The sequence below is a fragment of the Bos indicus x Bos taurus genome, chromosome 4 (assembly GCF_003369695.1).
Source record: "Bos indicus x Bos taurus breed Angus x Brahman F1 hybrid chromosome 4, Bos_hybrid_MaternalHap_v2.0, whole genome shotgun sequence".
Lineage (NCBI taxonomy): Eukaryota > Metazoa > Chordata > Mammalia > Artiodactyla > Bovidae > Bos > Bos indicus x Bos taurus.
In genome coordinates this window covers 3,053,712-3,071,660 of record NC_040079.1, presented here as the reverse complement: position 1 = coordinate 3,071,660, position 17,949 = coordinate 3,053,712, and the positions used below count along the sequence as shown (strand labels likewise).

The 17,949-nt window shown below is 54.2% G+C and overlaps 1 protein-coding gene across 4 annotated transcripts in view; it reads left to right on the top strand.

Annotated features, from left to right (window-relative positions):
* DPP6 (dipeptidyl peptidase like 6) overlaps positions 1 to 17,949 on the top strand; it is a 1,064,355-nt gene that overhangs the window by 981,905 nt on the left and 64,501 nt on the right. For all 4 annotated transcript variants that reach the window (XM_027538503.1, XM_027538505.1, XM_027538502.1 and 1 more), the window contains exons 11-16: positions 7,236 to 7,359; positions 8,977 to 9,015; positions 13,630 to 13,737; positions 15,478 to 15,569; positions 16,303 to 16,350; positions 17,753 to 17,871. In XM_027538503.1, the coding sequence (XP_027394304.1) occupies positions 7,236 to 7,359; positions 8,977 to 9,015; positions 13,630 to 13,737; positions 15,478 to 15,569; positions 16,303 to 16,350; positions 17,753 to 17,871 (530 nt within the window). The remainder of the gene's footprint in view (positions 1 to 7,235; positions 7,360 to 8,976; positions 9,016 to 13,629; positions 13,738 to 15,477; positions 15,570 to 16,302; positions 16,351 to 17,752; positions 17,872 to 17,949) is intronic.

Genomic DNA, 17,949 nt, shown 5'->3' with positions numbered 1-17,949 from the left:
CCCAAACCCAAACTTTCCTTATTTATCTGTGGGTTGATTCTGAAAGACTACAATCAATAAACAGCATAACTTTACCATAAGTAATTGTCTGTCTTGGTAGCACTAAGTAGCATCCTATGACTGTGTCTCTTTTTTGTTCAGCTTTTTGTTTTTCCCTGAGTTTTAAATTGCCTTTATTTTTATTTGAGCTATTTTATTTTATTTTATCTTATCACACCCTCACCATTTCCCCCCAGACTCCAGCAGGTACCCTGTTGCTCTGCCTCCTTCCCCACTTGCGTCCCTGCAAGGCCGCTCCGCCGCCCCGACTCTAGTCTGGACTCACTGTTCTTTTTCACATCGGCGCTGTGCCACCCAGGGGGACCCCCTCGCTGCTCTTTGCGTTGGTCTCGCATCATCTTCTTTCTTGATTTACTTCCACTTCCGTCTGGAGTACGCCCTCCAGATGCTTTCCTAAGAAAGAACTATGGGAGGTAAACTTTCTGAGTTCTGCAATATTTTAATATGTCTCTCTCACGTCTGTTGAAAACCTTAGTTGTATGTGGGATTGCAGCTTGAAAACCACTGTCCCTCATTTTGGGGGCTATAATTCCATCTCGTGTCCGGTGTGGCCGATGACAAACCCGATGTCAGTCTGACCCTCATTCCTCTACAGATTATGTCTTTTTTTTCCCCCACTGAAAGATATTTGGATGAACTAACATGTCTAAATGTGGGTCAGGTTTCTCTGTTTTCTCTTGAACCATCTGTCTCATCCAGACTCTCCCAGATGGTACTCCTGTTCAGCCACATTTCCCAGCCCCACACTGCTGCTAAGTCTGCTAAGTCGCTTCAGCCGTGTCCGACTCTGTCCGATCCCAGAGACGGCAGCCCACCAGGCTCCCCTGTCCCTGGGATTCTCCAGGCAAGAACACTGGAGTGGGTTGCCATTTCCTTCTCCAATGCATGAAAGTGAAAAGTGAAAGTGAAGTCGCTCAGTCGTGTCCGACTCCTAGCGACCCCATGGACTGCAGCCTACCAGGCTCCTCCATCCATGGGATTTTCCAGGCAAGAGTACTGGAGTGGGGTGTGGGGTGCCATTGCCTTCTCCAACCCCATACTGACTGCACCTCAACCTCCAGGTCCCCAAAATTCTCTCTGGGGTTGACTCGGCAGGCATTTCAATCTGTTGCTTCTTCAACCAGCCTCATCCCTCGAGACTCTTACGTCTGAAATGTGGTGAAACCGTTTCTGTAATCTTTATGTGGGTGTATACCTGCTTTATTCCTTCATTATCATCGTAATTGCGTTTCTGGGGAGAGAAGACAGAAATAAATGTGATAGATCCATCAACTTAAATTGGAAACTTCCAGTTATCCTTAATAACCTTTTTCTTATTTAAAAAATCATCTCTGCATTATAGACAATAACAATCACTTGCCCTCTCACTATGCACAGGTAACTGTTCCGAGTATTTTGATAAGTTTTCCTGATATTTTTATCTAGAAATGCACACTTGTCCTTTATTTGCTCCTTTTTTAAAATAATCATTTTCCCAGCACCATTTATTGTATCAGTCTTCCTTTCCCCACTGACGTGGGATGACAGTTTAATATTATTAAATATTAAATTCTTAGATAAACTATTCTGTTCTAATATAAACCCTTGTGACAAGGCTGCCCATCATGATGGATCTACTGAGTGTTACATCAGTTACAAAGTCTATAACTACTCTGTATCATTAGCAATAAATCCCTTCTCATAAGTCTTCCTCTTTAAACTATCTTGTCATTTTCATCCACTTCTTCTTATATGTGAACTTTAGTATTATTTTATTAGCTTCCCCCTTCTCAAAAAAAAGAAGTTCATTGGTCTTTCTGTTAGAAACTTTAGTATTTTTTTTAATTTTATTTTATTTTTAAACTTTACAATATTGTATTGGTTTTGCCAAATATCGAAATATACACGTGTTCCCCATCCTGAAACCTCCTCCCTCCTCCCTCCCCATACCCTCCCTCTGGGTCGTCCCAGTGCACCAGCCCCAAGCATCCAGTATCGTGCATCGAACCTGGACTGGCGACTCGTTTCATACATGATATTATACATGTTTCAATGCCATTCTCCCAAATCTTCCCACCCTCTCCCTCTCCCACAGAGTCCATAAGACTGTTCTATACATCAGTGTCTCTTTTGCTGTCTCGTACACAGGGTTATTGTTACCATCTTTCTAAATTCCATATGTATGCATTAGTATACTGTATTGGTGTTTTTCTTTCTGGCTTACTTCACTCTGTATAATAGGCTCCAGTTTCATCCACCTCATTAGAACTGATTCAAATGTATTCTTTTTAATGGCTGAGTAATACTCCATTGTGTGTATGTACCATAGCTTTCTTATCCATTCATCTGCTGATGGACATCTAGGTTGCTTCCATGTCCTGGCTATTATAAACAGTGCTGCGATGAACATTGGGGTACACGTGTCTATTATTTAATTAGCTGCCCCCTCTCAAAAAAAGAAATTCATTGGTCTTTCAGTTAGAAATAAATTCATTTCTTAAAAAAATATTAAGTATTGACCATAGGTGAAGCGCTGCCCTTGTGGAGCTCGCATACTATCAGTTCAAGCCTGCCCAGACTGATAATTATTTTGAAAGTTTCTCTTGTTTAGTTTCCTGTTCCAGGGAGGTAGCATGTTTGTGTCTTAAATACAAGATGCATCATCTGTGATGGCTGCTACCTTTGTTTTTAACCTTTCTTTAAAAGATTTACTAAATGTTTATAATTCTATGAAATAGTCACCCAGTGTTTATTTTATATCATTTTATCACTTAATAATTACTTTTGATATTTGCATTCAAATTTATCATCAGATTGGTAGTAGTTTAGGACTGGCTGTGAATGGATTGGTATCAGACATCATCTTCCTACGTGTGAAGCTTTTCATTTTAAGCCTTTAATTTTGAATAGCTTTTAGTAAAAGGTATATTCAAGTAGAAGACATGCTGTAAACAAGACGATGCTGCTACCGCTGCTAAGTCGCTTCAGTCGTGTCCGACTCTGTGCGACCCCATAGACGGCAGCCCACCAGGCTCCCCCGTCCCTGGGATTCTCCTGGCAAGAACACTGGAGTGGGTTGCCATTTCCTTCTCCAATGCATGAAAGTGAAAAGTGAAAGTGAAGTCCTCAGTCGTGTCCGTCTCTTAGCGACCCCATGGACTGCAGCCTACAAGGCTCCTCCGTCCATAGGATTTTCCAGGCAAGAGTACTGGAGTGGGTTGCCATTGCCTTCTCCAAAACAAGAAGATATGGGTTATTAAAAGCTCATTGAGGTATTAAATACCATTAGGCTTAAAACACCTTTGCCAACAAAGGTCCATCTAGTCAAAGCTATGGTTTTTCCAGTAGTCACATATAGATGTGAGAGTTCAGTTCAGTTCAGTCACTCAGTTGTGTCTGACTCTTTGTGACCCCATGGAACTGCAGCACGCCAGGCTTCCCTGTCCTTCACCAACTTCCAGAGCTTGTCAAACTCATGTCCATTGAGTCGGTGATGCCATCCAACCATCGCATCCTCTGTCCTCCCCTTCTCCTCCTGCCTTCAATCTTTCCCAGCATCAGGGTCTTTTCCAATGAGTCAGTTCTTCGAATCAGGTGGCCAAAGTATTGGAGCTTCAGCTTCAGCATCAGTCCTTCCAATGAATATTCAGGACTGATTTCCTTTAGGATTGGCTAGTTCGATCTCCTTGCTGTCCAAGAGACTCAAGAATCTTCTCCAGCACCACAGGTCAAAAGCATCAATTCTTCATCATGTAGCCTTCTTTACGGTCCAACACTCACATCCATACATGACCACTGGAAAAACCATAGCTTTGACTATATGCACCTTTGTCAGCAAAGTAATGTCTTTGCTTTTTAATATCTGTCTAGGTTTGTCATAGCTTTTCTTCCAAGGAGCAAGCGTCTTTTAATTTCATGGCTGCAGTCACCATCTGCAGTGATTTTGGAGCCCAAGAAAACAAAGTCTGTCACTGCTTCCGTTGTTTCCCCATTTATTTGCCATGAAGTGATGGGACTGGATGCCATGATCTTCGCTCTTTGAATGTCGACTTTTAAGCCAGCTTTTTCACTCTCCTCTTTCACTTTCATCAAGAGGCTCTTTAGTTCCTCTTCACTTTCTGCCATAAGGGTGGTGTCATCTGCATTTCTGAGGTTATTGATATTTCTCCTGGCAATCTTGATTCCAGCTTGTGCTTCATCCAGCCCAGCATTTCTCATGATGTACTCTGCATATAAGTTAAATAAGCAGGATGACAATATTGACATACTCCTTTCTCAATTTGGAACCAGTCTGTTGTTCCGTGTCCAGTTCTAATTGTTGCTTCTTTACCTGCATACAGATTTCTCAGGAGGCAGGTAAGATGGTCTGGTATTCCCATCTCTTGAAGAATTTTGCACAGTTTGTTGTGATCCACACAGTCAGAGATGTGTCAAAGATGCAGTCAAAGATGCAGATGGTGACTGCAGCCATGAAATTAGAAGATGCTTGCCCCTTGGAAGAAAAGCTATGAGCAACCTGCTGCTGCTGCTGCTGCTGCTAAGTCGCTCAGTCGTGTCCAACTCTTTGCGACCCATGGACTGCGGCCCACCAGGCTCCTCCATCCATGGGATTTTCCAGGCAAGAGTACTGGAGTGGGGTGCCATTGCCTTCTCCAATGAGCAACCTAGATACCATATTAAAAAGCAGGGACTTTACTTTGCCAACAAAGGTCCATCTAGTCAAAGCTATGGTTTTTCCCATAGTCATGTATGGATGTAAGAGTTGGACTATAAAGAAAGCTGAGAGCTGAAGAATTGATGCTTTTGAATTGTGGTGTTGGAGAAGACTTGTGAGAGTCCCTTGGGCTACAAGGGGATCCAACCAGTCCGTCCTAAAGAAAATCAGTCCTTAATCAGTCCTGAATATTCATTGGAAGGCCTGATGCTGAAGCTGAAACTCCAATACTTTGGCCACCTGGTGTGAAGAGCCAACTCATTAGAGAAGGCCCTGATGCTGGGAAAGGTTGAAAGCAGGAGGAGAAGGGGATGACAGAGGATAAGATGGTTGGATGGCATCACCGACTCCATGCACATGAGTTTGAGCAAGCTCCAGGAGTTGGTGATAGACAGGGAAGCCTGACGTGCTGCAGTCCATGGGGTCACAAAGAGTCGGACAGGACTGAGCAACTCAACAAGAACAGACTTAAAATAGCTGAGAAATCTGAGATCAGCATAAATCTGTATCTTTTCTCAAAACTTGTTACTTGTTACTGAATTGTGGCATTTCTCTTCCTGTAGACGTCTAAGAGTCTATGAGAACATCTTTGGGCGTTTTGTTAATTTCCCTGGAATTGGAAAGCCCTTTCATCTGCAGCTCACGCCCCTGCTGTGTCGGCATCTTGCGGTGCCTTCAGCGATTGCCTCTCTTCCCATCAGTCCATCGGAGAAGCACTTAGATTCTCAGATGTGAGGACCATCTGCTGTCTTCCATCTCTCCCCCGCCGGGACCCCTTCCTCTGCCTTCTGGGGGAGCTTCCCAAATTTTCTTCCATTTTCATTTTCTCATTTTCAATTCCAGTTTCTTCACAGTCTCCTCATCTCACCTCTTTGGTTGCACTTCTAAATAGCAAACCTCTGCAGCCTGTCTCTGTGACCTTCCATCACACCTCGACAGGAACGCCTGCACCAAACAGGTCCCCAAACCAGGCCCTTCGGACGCCCGGCTCGCCGCAGTGTCTGTCCAACAGGGACCAGAGCTCATTTATGGTGTAACTGGAAATTCAAAGTGTTCCGTGTGCAACACGGGCTGGCACAGACCTGAGTGGCTTTTTAAGGAGCAAAGCTGAGTACATGTTTCCTGGCTGCAAAGATCCAGGCAGACTGTGAGAGCCTATCGTTACAAACACAGCTCCCAGCCTTGCGGCACTGACACGACAGCAAAGCCACAGCGGAAGCTGCCAGAAGGACACGTGACTCTCAGAGCCGGAGCCGCTGAAAGGCGGGGTGGGAAAGTGGGTCCCGTGAACAAACACGCAGAACAAACACGGGTTCCCAGAGCCCGAGAGCTTGCGGAGCAGATGGTGACAGGAGCAGCCATATTTCAGAAACTCACAGAACCGGAGACGGTGGAAAAGCATGAGCTGGGCTGTGCTGAACGACTCTCCACCGTGTCCGCAGCAAATCTCCAGGGACTGTGCGGGGTTCCAGGGCCTGTTCTCCGCCCCGAGAGAGCTGATGACCTGGCTCAGAGGCCTCCCTGCCGTGTTCGTCGTGTGCTCTCGGCTTTGGCTGAATTAACAGCTGTGACTAACGGTCGTGAGAAGTGGGGGACCCAGCGATTTAATCCCCTGACTAGCTGAAGGCTGTGTCAGCGCGCCGGGTTGCTTAGATCCTTCTGCCGACAGTAATTACTGAGCATACCGGGTCTGCTTCCAGCTCTCCGGGCATCGTCCCGCAAACACGCAGCGTCTTAGCGATGAGAGATCTTGTCAGACGTGGAGTCATCATTCTGCACAGGAGATCTCATTACAGATAGAGTCGGTCGGGCGGAGGGACGTGTTTTTGTGAAGTTGCTTTTTTTTTTTTTTTTTTTTGTCATGTCCTTCTAACTCATCAATGTACATTTTTCATAAAAATCCTGATTTGGTGGGGTGGGGGGAGTGGCTCTGGGTAACTGAATTAAATACCCAGGAGCTGAGTACAGAGTGGCCCAGAACAGTCTGGGGTTTTCAGGTTTGGGTAAAAGCAGGTGCATGACAGCTCAGATGTCAGATCAAGTCCACCACTTGCCCAGAGCCGCCGTACCCGCTTCCCTAATTAGAGCGAGAATGGCCCTGGGGACTTGGGGACGGGAGCCCGCGGCTCCCTCCCTCGGGGGCCGGGGGGAGAGGAGCGGGACAGGTATCCCCGCCCCCGGAGCCCTTCTCGGCTCAGACGTCCTGGCCGCTTTCCCCACGTGGCGCTGAGTGTCCCCGTGGCAGGAAAGCCGGGCAGCAGGCAGCACCACCCGCCCACTTACAGAACCCAGGTTGGGGGGCGGCTGGGAGGTGCCAGCGCAGGAGCGCAGCTCAGGGCTGGGGGGCAGCTCGGAGAGAAGCGCACGGCTCCCTCGCTGCGGGCGCCGCTCGGGTCCCGCAGGGCCGCCCCGGGGGCTCACTCCCGCATCTCCGCACGCGCCGCCCAGAGCCCCGGGGCCCTCAGCGCGCCCTCTGTTGCAGGGAGTACTACATCACCATGGTCAAGTGGGCCACCAGCACCAAGGTCGCCGTGAACTGGCTGAGCCGGGCGCAGAACGTGTCCATCCTCACCCTCTGCGACGCCACCACGGGGGTCTGCACCAAGGTAGGGGGCCGGGCAGGCGGCGGGCGCTTCCCGGGGGTCAGGGTCACGTGGGAGAGAGGGAGAGAGACAGGGACACAGAGAGGGAGAGACGCACACGCACACACACACATACTGAGAGACACACACAGTGACACACACACACACACACACACACACAGACACGCACACACTGAGAGACACACACACACATGCCCACACGCTGAGCGCCGGCTGGTCCAGGCTCGCGGGCCTCCGTTTTGCTGCCGCCTGGTGGCTGACTTGAGAACTGCTACAGACTCAGGGCTCAGCCGCGCGGCCGCCAGGTCCCAGAAGTGAGCCTTCCGTTCTCCTCGCCCCCGGCCACTCCACAAAGGGGCCTGCTCCCCGTCCTCCACTTGGCGCTGGAGGGGGGAGTGGCCCGGCCTGCGTTCCCAGGGCCCAGCGCTGCAACCGGGCCTGGCTCTTTCAGCGTCAGCGCCCCTAGCCCGGCCAGAGCCAGCCAGTCCCCTGGGCAGTCAGCCTCCTGTCTGCAAGTCACTGCTGTGTTCCCGCGGCCCCAGGCTGGCTCAGTGGGCGGTTGGAAGAGGAGAAGGAAGGAGCCGGAGGAGGAATGAAAATGTAAATAAGCAGGCCGGCTCCCCTGAGGATCGAGGAGTGCACGCTCCCTGAGCCCCTAGAAACGTCCACTCAACCCAGGCTCATCTCTCAGAAACCCTTTTCAGGCCCTAAACTTTTATTTTTATTTTTGGGGGGGCCCTAAATTTTTATTTCCCCACTGGGGAGGCGACGGGCTTGCAAAGCAGCCATGTTGTGACTTGGGATATGCCCCCAAACAGCCTGATCCCGCAGTCCAAGGACGGTCCCAGGGAGCTGTGGCTGGGACCAGCGTCCTCCGCGGGCTGGTGACTTACTTTGTCTGTGATACAGTCTGGAGCAGGTTCCGGGTTGTTCTGATGAGCTTCCTGAGGGGAAGGAAGGGAGGAACAGGCACAGCGCAGCTGGGAGGCTGGGGCGGCTCGTGCCGCGGGGCCCTGGGGTCTGTGCCCCTGGCCCTGTGGGGTCCTTGGTGACAGTCCTCCTGCCTGTGGTCAGAGTCCGCGGATGAAGAGCAGAGCGGCTGGGGACAGGCCGAGGCGCGTGCCGCTGAGCAGCTGTGCCCAGTGCGGTGGGTTTGGTCGTCTCCCTTTCTGTGTTTTTACACACAGTTCTCAGACTGACTGTTCACCTGTGGTCTAAGTCCTGAGGGTTACTCAGAGTTGTGAACTGGAAATTTGACACATGTCCACACACACACACACACACACACACACACACACAGAGCCTTTAAATGAGCACATGCCTGTTCAGGGGTGACCGTCCAACGGGCCTGTGCCTGGTCAGGGGTGACCACCGCATGGCAGTCCTGCAGAGGATTCTCACCCCAGTGTCTGTCCTTGTGGCCTGGTGAGTGACGTCTTCCCTGCTCGAGGACACATGTGCTCAGCTCTGAGCCGAGGCACCAGACGAGGCAGAGAGCAGCCAGCCTCCTCCACAAGCCTGTGCGGCCCCCTCGGAGGGAGCCAGACTGCTTCTACACCACCGATCAGAGACCCGAGATGTGCACAGACGCCTTCCTCTAACACTCTTATTTCGTTTCAGAAACATGAGGATGAAAGTGAAGCCTGGCTGCACAGACAGGTAACTATTCCGTGTGTAAATCCCACACTCACCGCCTCCACCAGCCACCGTGTCCCCCTTCCCCAGGTTTTACAACACAGCTTCTCACGTTAAATCCTACAGGAAGCTCCAGGAACACACACACACACACACACACACACACACACACACACACACACACACGCAAGGTTCCGTGGGGCGGTAGGGCCGCTCAGCACCTCCTCGTCCCTGGCCCCAGGAGGCCCAGCAGGGCTGGAGAGCCATGGGCTCTGTGGGAGGGGCTGCAAGAGCCTGCCCCAGGGTTGCGCGGTGTTCTCAGGTCTTGGGGTGTCCCTCTGGTGTACCAGGGACGAGTCCACACTAGTTGCCTGGATTTAACAGGTACTCAGTCACATCCAACTCTTTGCCACTCCATGGACCGTACCTCACCATGCTCCTCTGTCCCCGGGACTCTCCAGGCAAGCATCCGGGAGTGGGATATCGTCTCCTCCTTCAAGGGATCTTCCCGACCCAGGGATTGAACCTGCATCTCCTGCACTGGCAGGCAGGTTCTTTACCGCTGAGCCACTTGCGAGGCCCACTTTGCTGAAAGAAGACGAAACGTGGCTGACGTTCCTGACTTTGTCGTCCTGCTTCAAGGAAGCGTCCTTTGAGGAGGGGACTCTGGACGGGTCCGCTGAGTCTTCCCTGGATTTCCGTCCCCGACTCTGCTAAGAGATGCAGGTGAAGCAGGCCTGAGGAACTGGAGGCGATCGGATGAGATCTGCAGTCAATCACCCAGACAAAAAAGTTCAACTCCCCACAAAAAATAAAACCTTCCACACTGGTACTTTCTTTCTTCGATTATTTTTGTCTCGTTGCACAGCCTGATGTTAGAAAGCACACGTGGAAGGTTTTGGAAGCTCACTTCCTTCTCATCCTACCGAATGGGATGAAAATCATCTGAAATTCTATGGGAAAAATCAAACTGGATTTGAGTTTCAGAACGATGGTGGGGATGGCAGAGGTGCACTTCTTTACTGACAGGGTAGAGTCCGTTCGTGGAGAATGACTGAAGCTGGACTGTCCACAGTGGCTCTCCAAGGACATCCTAGAAGCTCCGTGCACACCTGTGTTACCTGCAGAGTCAGCTGTCTGGCCTCACCTTCCATCAGTTATCTCAGGGGAGGGCTGCGGCCTCACCAAAGGAGCGATTCTTTAGATCCATCTGTGTCCTGCCCTGGGCCCACCTGCTGCAGAAGAGGAACACTCGTGTGGCCGCTTGTTTCCTGTGTCCAACTTTGAATGCCAGGTCCCCGCTAGGAAACACCCATCATGAGACTGTGCTCGGGCGTCATAAAGTATTCGCTGGGGAGCTGAGGAGTTCTTGAGTGCCACCTGGACCGATGATGCGAGCACAAGCACCAGATGTAATGTTACGACGTGCCTCTTAAAAATCACACAAAATGCCCAAGTGGTTGAAGCAAAAGAGTCGGGGAAAAAATTCATTATCTGCGTAAAGTCATCTGTTCCACTAATAGGAGATCATGCCAGACACCTCGCTTTGTGGATCTCAAAAACTCACGTCCACCGCTTCCACTTGCTTCACGGCTGAACAACGTGCCGCCCGGTGGACAAAGCACGCTTTGCTCTTTGGTGACGGCATCTGAATGGTTCCTGCCCTGCGGCTGGTGCGAGTCATGCTGCCGAGGGCACAGCGCCGAGTGACCGGGGCCGCCTGCCGTGCGACTCCAGGTCCCTGAGATGCCCGGGGTGCCAGAGTCAAGAAGTGGGAGGCTGCGTGGGGGCTGCTGCGGTTGCCGAGCTGGAGGCGGAGGAGCAGCTAGTGGATTCCGGGCGCCCCCCGGGGAGATGGAAACCCGCCAGGGCATGTGCCACATGGCGAACGTGCCCGAAGCTGCGGAGGGTTTGCTTTTATGAACATGTCTTCGTTTGTGTCGTCCTCGGCTTTGTAAGGAATGACTCTGCTGGAGCAGCCATCTCCAGGATGTCTCAGTGAAGACAGGGAGAGGGTGTCTGGGTCCCAAAGCGGGGAACATGGTGGAGTCCTAGACTCTGTGCCTGGGGCGTGGAAGGGCTCGGCCATTGCAGGTGGGGAGCGGGGGTTGCGGGGGGCCAGGCCTCCCACCACGGGCAGTTCCTGTCTGAGCCGGAGGAGGGGGGATTGACTTAACTGAAGCAGGGTGCAGTTTGTCTCCTCATGGGCAGAGCGCTGTGGGGAAGCCAGGGTCAGAGGGTCCCCTTCTCACCGCTGCCTTCCCAGTTCGATCCCTGGCTCGGGAAGATCCCCTGGAGGAGGAAATGGCAACCCACTCCAGTGTTCTTGCCTGGGAAATCCCATGCACAGAGGAGCCTGGCGGGCTGCAGTCCCTGGAGTGGCAGTTGGACTGAAGCGACTGAGTGCACACGTACACTCCTGGTCAAAAGTCACTGCACTTTCCCACGAAAGACATGTCTGCGTGAGAAACCAGGTCTCAGCAAGGCTCAAAGGCTGGTCTCCCCCTTCCTGCCAAGGAATGTTCCCAGGATGGATGTGAAGACGACATGGCGATGCGTGGGGCCTGCTCAGTGTACAAGCGAGGCTTCGGGCCAGGATTAATTATTTATTACATTTACTCATAGTATTTTTCTCTGCCAAAAGTGCAGACAGTTCCCCCCGCCCCAGAAAACAGATGCAGTATTGTGGTATCCATCCTGCGGTTGGCAAATAAAAGTGCCTGTAAAAAGCCAGATTTACTGCTGGGTTTTCCCGTCACCTCTATTTTTAAATACCATGCTTCCAACTCTAAATAGAAAAATAAATATTTGCAGATTAGAGGTTTCATTTTACTGCAAATATTCATGAAGATTAAATGTCACTTTAATCACATGTTGGTTTATTTCTCTGGGCATATCACATTTGCATGTGTTCATTCACCACGGGGAAATGAGTTCTTCTCCTGCCAGCTGGGGTTTATTTACCATTTGTTCCCCTCCGCCTTAGCGTGGATCTCCTCGAATCAGAAAATGTATGTTGTGGCCGACTAATTGGAAACCTTCAGGCTGCAGCTTCACAGAGGCTGGGGTGTCGCCCCCCAAAGCGAAACCCCTTTCTGCCCGTCCAGGCGACCGCCAACCTGAGGGGGTGCAGCTGGGCACCGAGCGGGACTCCTCAGCTTTTAGGGTTGGGGGCAAACCAAGATGCAGGCCCACGCTCCAGGCGCCGGCTTTGAGTCCAGCCTGGAATTCTCTCCCCCAGGGAAAACTGGGAATGCTGGTTTTGTCTCCAGGGGAAGGAGACAGTGCGTGCGTGGTCCTGCCATTTGCAACCCCATGGACTATGGCCCTCCAGGCTCCTCTGCCCGTGGAATTTCCCAGGCAGGAATACTGGAGTGGGTTGCCATTCCCTCCTCCAGGGGATCTTCCCGACCCAGGGCTGGAACCTGAGTCTCCTGAATTAGCAGGCGGATTCTATACCTCCCAGCCCACCGAGAAGCCAACAGTGACAGAGGATCCAGGAAAACGTGTGCTGCCTACCGAATGGGCGTGGGGAACGCCCCGCTCCTTCAACAGCGGCTGGGAAGCACAGTGATACCCAGAGAACACTGTGCTCCCACCCACGTCGTAGCACACACTGGAGCTGTCCTTGTTTGCTGGGCTTTTTTCCTTTCTTTTTTCTTGTCTCCATGGTGGGCTATTCAGTATGAGGTAGATTTTATTGAATAAAAGGTCAAAGGATGGAAAGAATAGAATCCATTTTTAGGCAAGATCAGGTTTGTGCTTCTTCAGAATTACGATCGTTAACTCCTTGGATGATAGAAACTAACTTTTTTACAAAACAGAAATAGACTCACAGAGAAAACAAATTTATGTTTATCAAAGGGGGCGGGGATAAGTTAGGAGTTTGGGACTAACATATACATCCTTCTGTATATAAAATAATAAAGACCTCCAATACTTTGGCCACCTGATGCAAAGAGCTGACTCACTGGAAAAGACCCTGATGCTGGGAAAGATTGAGGGCAGGAGGAGAAGAGGATGCCAGAGGATGAGATGGTTGGATGGCATCACTGACTCAATGGACATGAGTTTGAGTGAACTCTGGGAGTTGGTAATGAACAGGGAGGGCTGGCGTGCTGCAGTCCATGGGGTGGAAAAGAGTCGGACACACCTGAGTAACTGAACTGAACTGTACGGCACAAGTAACTGTGTTCACTGTCTTGTAATAACCTATAATAGAAGAGAATCTGAAGTATATATATGTACAGATACACACACATACATAACTGAATCACTTTGTTATACCCCTGAAGCTAACACGACATTGTAAATCAACTCTACTTCAGTTTTTTAAATGGTTTAGCAAACACCCCTGGAGAATTTTTCAGGGCACCCTGGATTCCATGGCCCCAGATAAGTGGGGAGCCTGACCCTGCACTTCCCGAGTGCTGAGCTGTCGTCTCTGAAGTCCTCACTTTCTTTTAGGAAGCTGGAGGTTTGACACGTGATTCCCAAGGAGAGAAAAGGCCCCACATAGACTTTATCCCTGTTGGAAATAACACAGGAAGTGTATTTCAAGACGTGTTTATCCTGGTTCAGCCCTCTTGAAACCAAATGAAGCAGTTCATAGACTTAAGCAATGGCTTCTGTCCGCAGAATGAAGAGCCAGTATTCTCCAAGGATGGCCGGAAGTTCTTCTTTGTCCGAGCGATCCCGCAGGGTGGGCAGGGGAAGTTCTACCACATCACCGTCTCTTCCTCGCAGGTGAGCTCCCCGGTCAGGCGAGCCCCTCCCAGCTGAGCCCCCCTATCGGGTGAGCCCTCTCCCTAGGTGAGCCCCGTCCCAGGTAAGCCCCCTATTGGGTGAGCCCCCTCCCAGGTGAGCCTCCCCAGTTTTTGCTTAGCAAGTGGGATTGGCCCCCCAGGGCCAGGGCTGAGTGCACTTGTCACCTTCAAGGTGTGCAGAGGGGAGCAGGGCCCCAAACTGGAAGGTGGCTCCCCTGTGGGGCTGAACAGCCCTGCTGAGCCAGCCGTGCTGAGTGCGCGGAGGTGGCGTTCACCCCTCCCGTTACCGCTCAGGAGCGTGACACGCGTGATGCTGCTGGTGACGTCAGGGGAGACCCTGGGCACTCTGTTGGGTCTGAGCCCAGGACACGTAGCCCACTGTGTCCTGGAGCCCGGTCAGCCTGGCCTCCCTCTTCTGGGTCCTGGGGGCCGGCCCCGTGCCCTCGTGTCCCACCTCCACCGTCAGCCAGAGGCACTGCCGTTGCCTGCGCTGGAGCTTCGGGCAAAGGGCCGAGGGTCACTGATCGGGAACGGGGGAGCTGAATACAGTGCATTTAGACAGAGCAGGCCGCCAGCAAGTCCGCCCCCTGCAGGGGGGGCACCCGGAGGCCTGCCCCCTCCCCACAGGGTGCTCCCCGGGGCTGCCCTTCAGGGACCCGCTTTTAGGAGAAGCGAGGGCTGCTGTCCTCCACCTGCACCGCCCTAGGCAGATGGGTCCGCGTTGAAGCAGGTCCAGAGCTGTTCAGGATCAGGACATGTGAATGAAATTGTTTTTTAAAAAGTTCTCAAAAATATCCCATGACTGTAAAGTAGATTCCTATTCATGGTATGACCCCAAGGGTAATCTCCAAGGAAAAGTTCCAAGAATGCCCCAGATTGAGTAGCCTTGATGGGGCAGGCTCCAGGGCTGGGTGCCCACTAGTCACCCAGCAGGAAGCATGTTCCCCCAGGAGAGCTCCTCTCCAGGGACCCTCGGCCCCCACTGCCCTGTGGGTCCCCTGGCCCCCGGCTTCTCCCGACAGGCCCTGACCCCACTGGCTGTCCCTTGTCCCAAGACCACCCCTGGGGTCCCTGCTCCCAGGGCACCCATGGCTCACGCCTTGCGTCTCACACCCCGGCCCTGTGGGGACGGCCACGTCTTTCTCCATGTGTTATGGTTTAAACTGTCAGTCATTCTGCTCTGGGAGGCACTTGGAGATAGACCGTGTGTGCAAATGTGCAACCCGCAGGAGAATGCCTTCAGACCATCCCTGTGACGAACAGCCATGAGAACCAAGGCCAGGGTGGCCTTCGCCGCCTCCACCCCCTCCCTTCCTGGCTTTATTCTTTCTTTCCCTGCCATGTCATATCCACTTCCCCGTGTTTGTCTCCTCTCTCCTCGTCCCCCTATAGTGATGACCCACGAACTAGGTTCACAAGCTGTGAAGGAACGCTGTCCCCAGCCTATGAGACACTGGTGGTTAAGATGCAGAGCTCGCAGCAGGAGTCGCTGGCGATCTAGTCTCGCCGGCTGATGAGCGCGGTGACCAGGAGTCCTGCCCGTCACAGCAGCACTCAGAGAATCGGGGATGGGCAGAGGAGGCCAGGGTGGGGCAGGAGGAGGGGCCACCCCAGGGAGGCCCTGCTCACCACCTCGTGTCTGAGGGTCCCCGGGCTGAGAAGGGAGGCTGCGATCCAGCCCCTCCCCAACCCCGCACCCCCGCCCCCGCCTGTGTTGCAGCCCAACAGCAGCAACGACAATATCCAGTCGATCACCTCTGGGGACTGGGACGTGACCAAGATCCTGTCCTACGACGAGAAGCGGAGTCAGATGTGAGTGAGCGGCCTCCTGCCACCCCACGTCCTTCTCCGCTCGCAGGGCCCTTGGCCCCGACCCTCCCCGTCTCAAGGCCCTAGCTGCCACCACGCCACGTCCCGAGTCACCGGGTCCTAGCAACAGACGCTGCCGGGCCTGCAGCCATGCGGGGCCCTGAGCCTCTGCTGGCTCTCGGGGGTGGGGTCGGGGAGCCAAGGGCCTCCCCAGCAAACGTTCACTGCTTCCCCGCTTCTGAGAGAGAGGGCCAAGACGGAAAGAAGTTATGGGACTTCCTCCAAACGGTCGGGGCCGGTAACGTCAGGACCTGGGGCTCCACTCAGGCAGGAGGGACGCTGCCACCCTGCCTGCTCCTGGACCAGAGCCTGGGTTCCCGCGTGGGGTCCCGGGCGGGCATGGGCCGAGGAGTCTTGGAGTCGGGCTGCGTGTCTGGACTCCCGGCCCTGTGAAGGATTCCCGCATCCAGACCCAGTTGTGCACCCTGCGGCCGAGCCCTGGGCGGTGCGGGCACACCTGGGCCAGCGGAGGTCTGCCCGGGAGCGGCGCCTTCAGCCCGTGGGAGTGTGGCCGTCCCCTGCCGCCCACGGGGAGCTGGCCCCGGGCAGGAAGTTGCCAGCTGTGGGCCCTGAACAGCGCACGACCCCTGGGGGGCGGCGGGGGGCGGGCCTGACGTGCCAAGTACCAACCTGCCCGGAAGCCAGCTAACCTCTGTGCCCCCGCTGGTCTTCACAGCTACTTCCTCAGCACGGAGGACCTGCCAAGGCGGCGCCAGCTGTACAGGTGCGTCCCCACCCCACTCCCCACTCCGCACCCTGACTCCCCAACCCCTCTCCCCAACGCCGCCCACCCGCTCGCCCTCTCCCCGCAACCCCGCCCACCCGCCCGCCCTCTCCCCAAACCCCGCCCGCCCTCTCCCCAAACCCCGCCCGCCCTCTCCCCAAACCCTGCCCACCCGCCCGCCCTCTCCCCAAACCCCGCCCACCCGCCCGCCCTCTCCCCAAACCCCGCCCGCCGGCCCTCTCCCCAACCACGCCCTCTCCCCAACCCCGCCCCCACCTCCCCGCCCTCTCCCCCGCAACCCCCCCCCCCCCCGCCCTCTCCCCCCAACGCCGCCCACCCTCTGCCCCAACAGTGGGGCACCGTTACCACCCCCGCCACGCTTTCCAGACGGGAAGGAGGCAGCGGCTGGTTCCTGCCGCCGGCTCAGGGCCACCTAAGGGGACTCCGTGGTGTGAGGCCCCTGTGGCCTGGATGGTACCTGCCCCCCCGACCCCGTCAGGTGCACGGCAGCCCCTTCCAGCCGCAGAGTAAGGGCTGCACAGGGGGGTCCTTTCAGAGGTAGAGAAAACTTGGGCACATCCCTGCAGTCACAGGCCCGCTTGTCTCCATAGACAGGTCACCTCTGCTTGTCCACCCGGATAATCCCATCCGTCCCATCCCATATTAGCAAAGGGGGATGTAGACTGGCCACTCACCTGCCTCTGACTTGTCCTGTCAGGACGCTGTCCCCTTCCCACCGAAAGTCTTCGGCCCGGTGGACGGTTTTCACGTCCGGACGCTTCCTGTGCCAGCAACTCAGACCGGGACTTCTTCCAGTGTTCTGAAAGGCATCTCGGTGTCTTGTAGCCTCTGATAACGCCTGTTGGCTAAGTCTTCGGGGCGTTAAATCGTGCTTGATCAGCAAGGCCCCGAGTGACAGCTGCGGGTCGCCCGCTCCTGTTCTCGGCCCCTGAGTGAGCAGCTCCCTCCCGCTCACTCGCTGGTCTGGTCGTGGGGGAACCTGGAGCCCAAGCGCTGCAGTTTCAGGAGCCCCTGTCTTGCCCTGACCCGGTGGCAGGCGCTCCAAGGGGAGTGAGACCCCAGAGCGCGTAGATGCTGCTCCCAGAACGCTGGTCGCCTGCTCAGAGGGACACAGCGCTGGAGACAACACCCCACACTCTCCCACCAGGACCCGCCCCGCCTGGGTGACCCCCAGAAGCAGCTGTGCCCGGGGGCCCCTGTCCTTGGCGGGGCAGGGAGAGCTTGTGACAGCCAAGCCTGGCACCGAGGGGGTCCCAGCAGGGAGACAGGCAGGGAGACAGCGCCCCCAGACCTCCCCTGTAGGGGAAGCCGGCGGGCCCCTCGCAGGGCTGGGACTGAGGGTCTTGCCCGAGGTGACCGCTGCTGCCCGCCCTCCCCGCAGCGCCAGCACAGTGGGCAGCTTCAACCGGCAGTGCCTGTCCTGTGACCTGGTGGACAACTGCACCTACTTCAGCGCCTCCTTCAGCCCCGGTGCCGACTTCTTCCTGCTCAAGTGCGAAGGTGAGTTCCCACCGCCATGGGGGCGTGGGTCGTTTTTAGCCGCTTTGAGGAGCTCCGGGACCCCCGGGACAGGAAGGG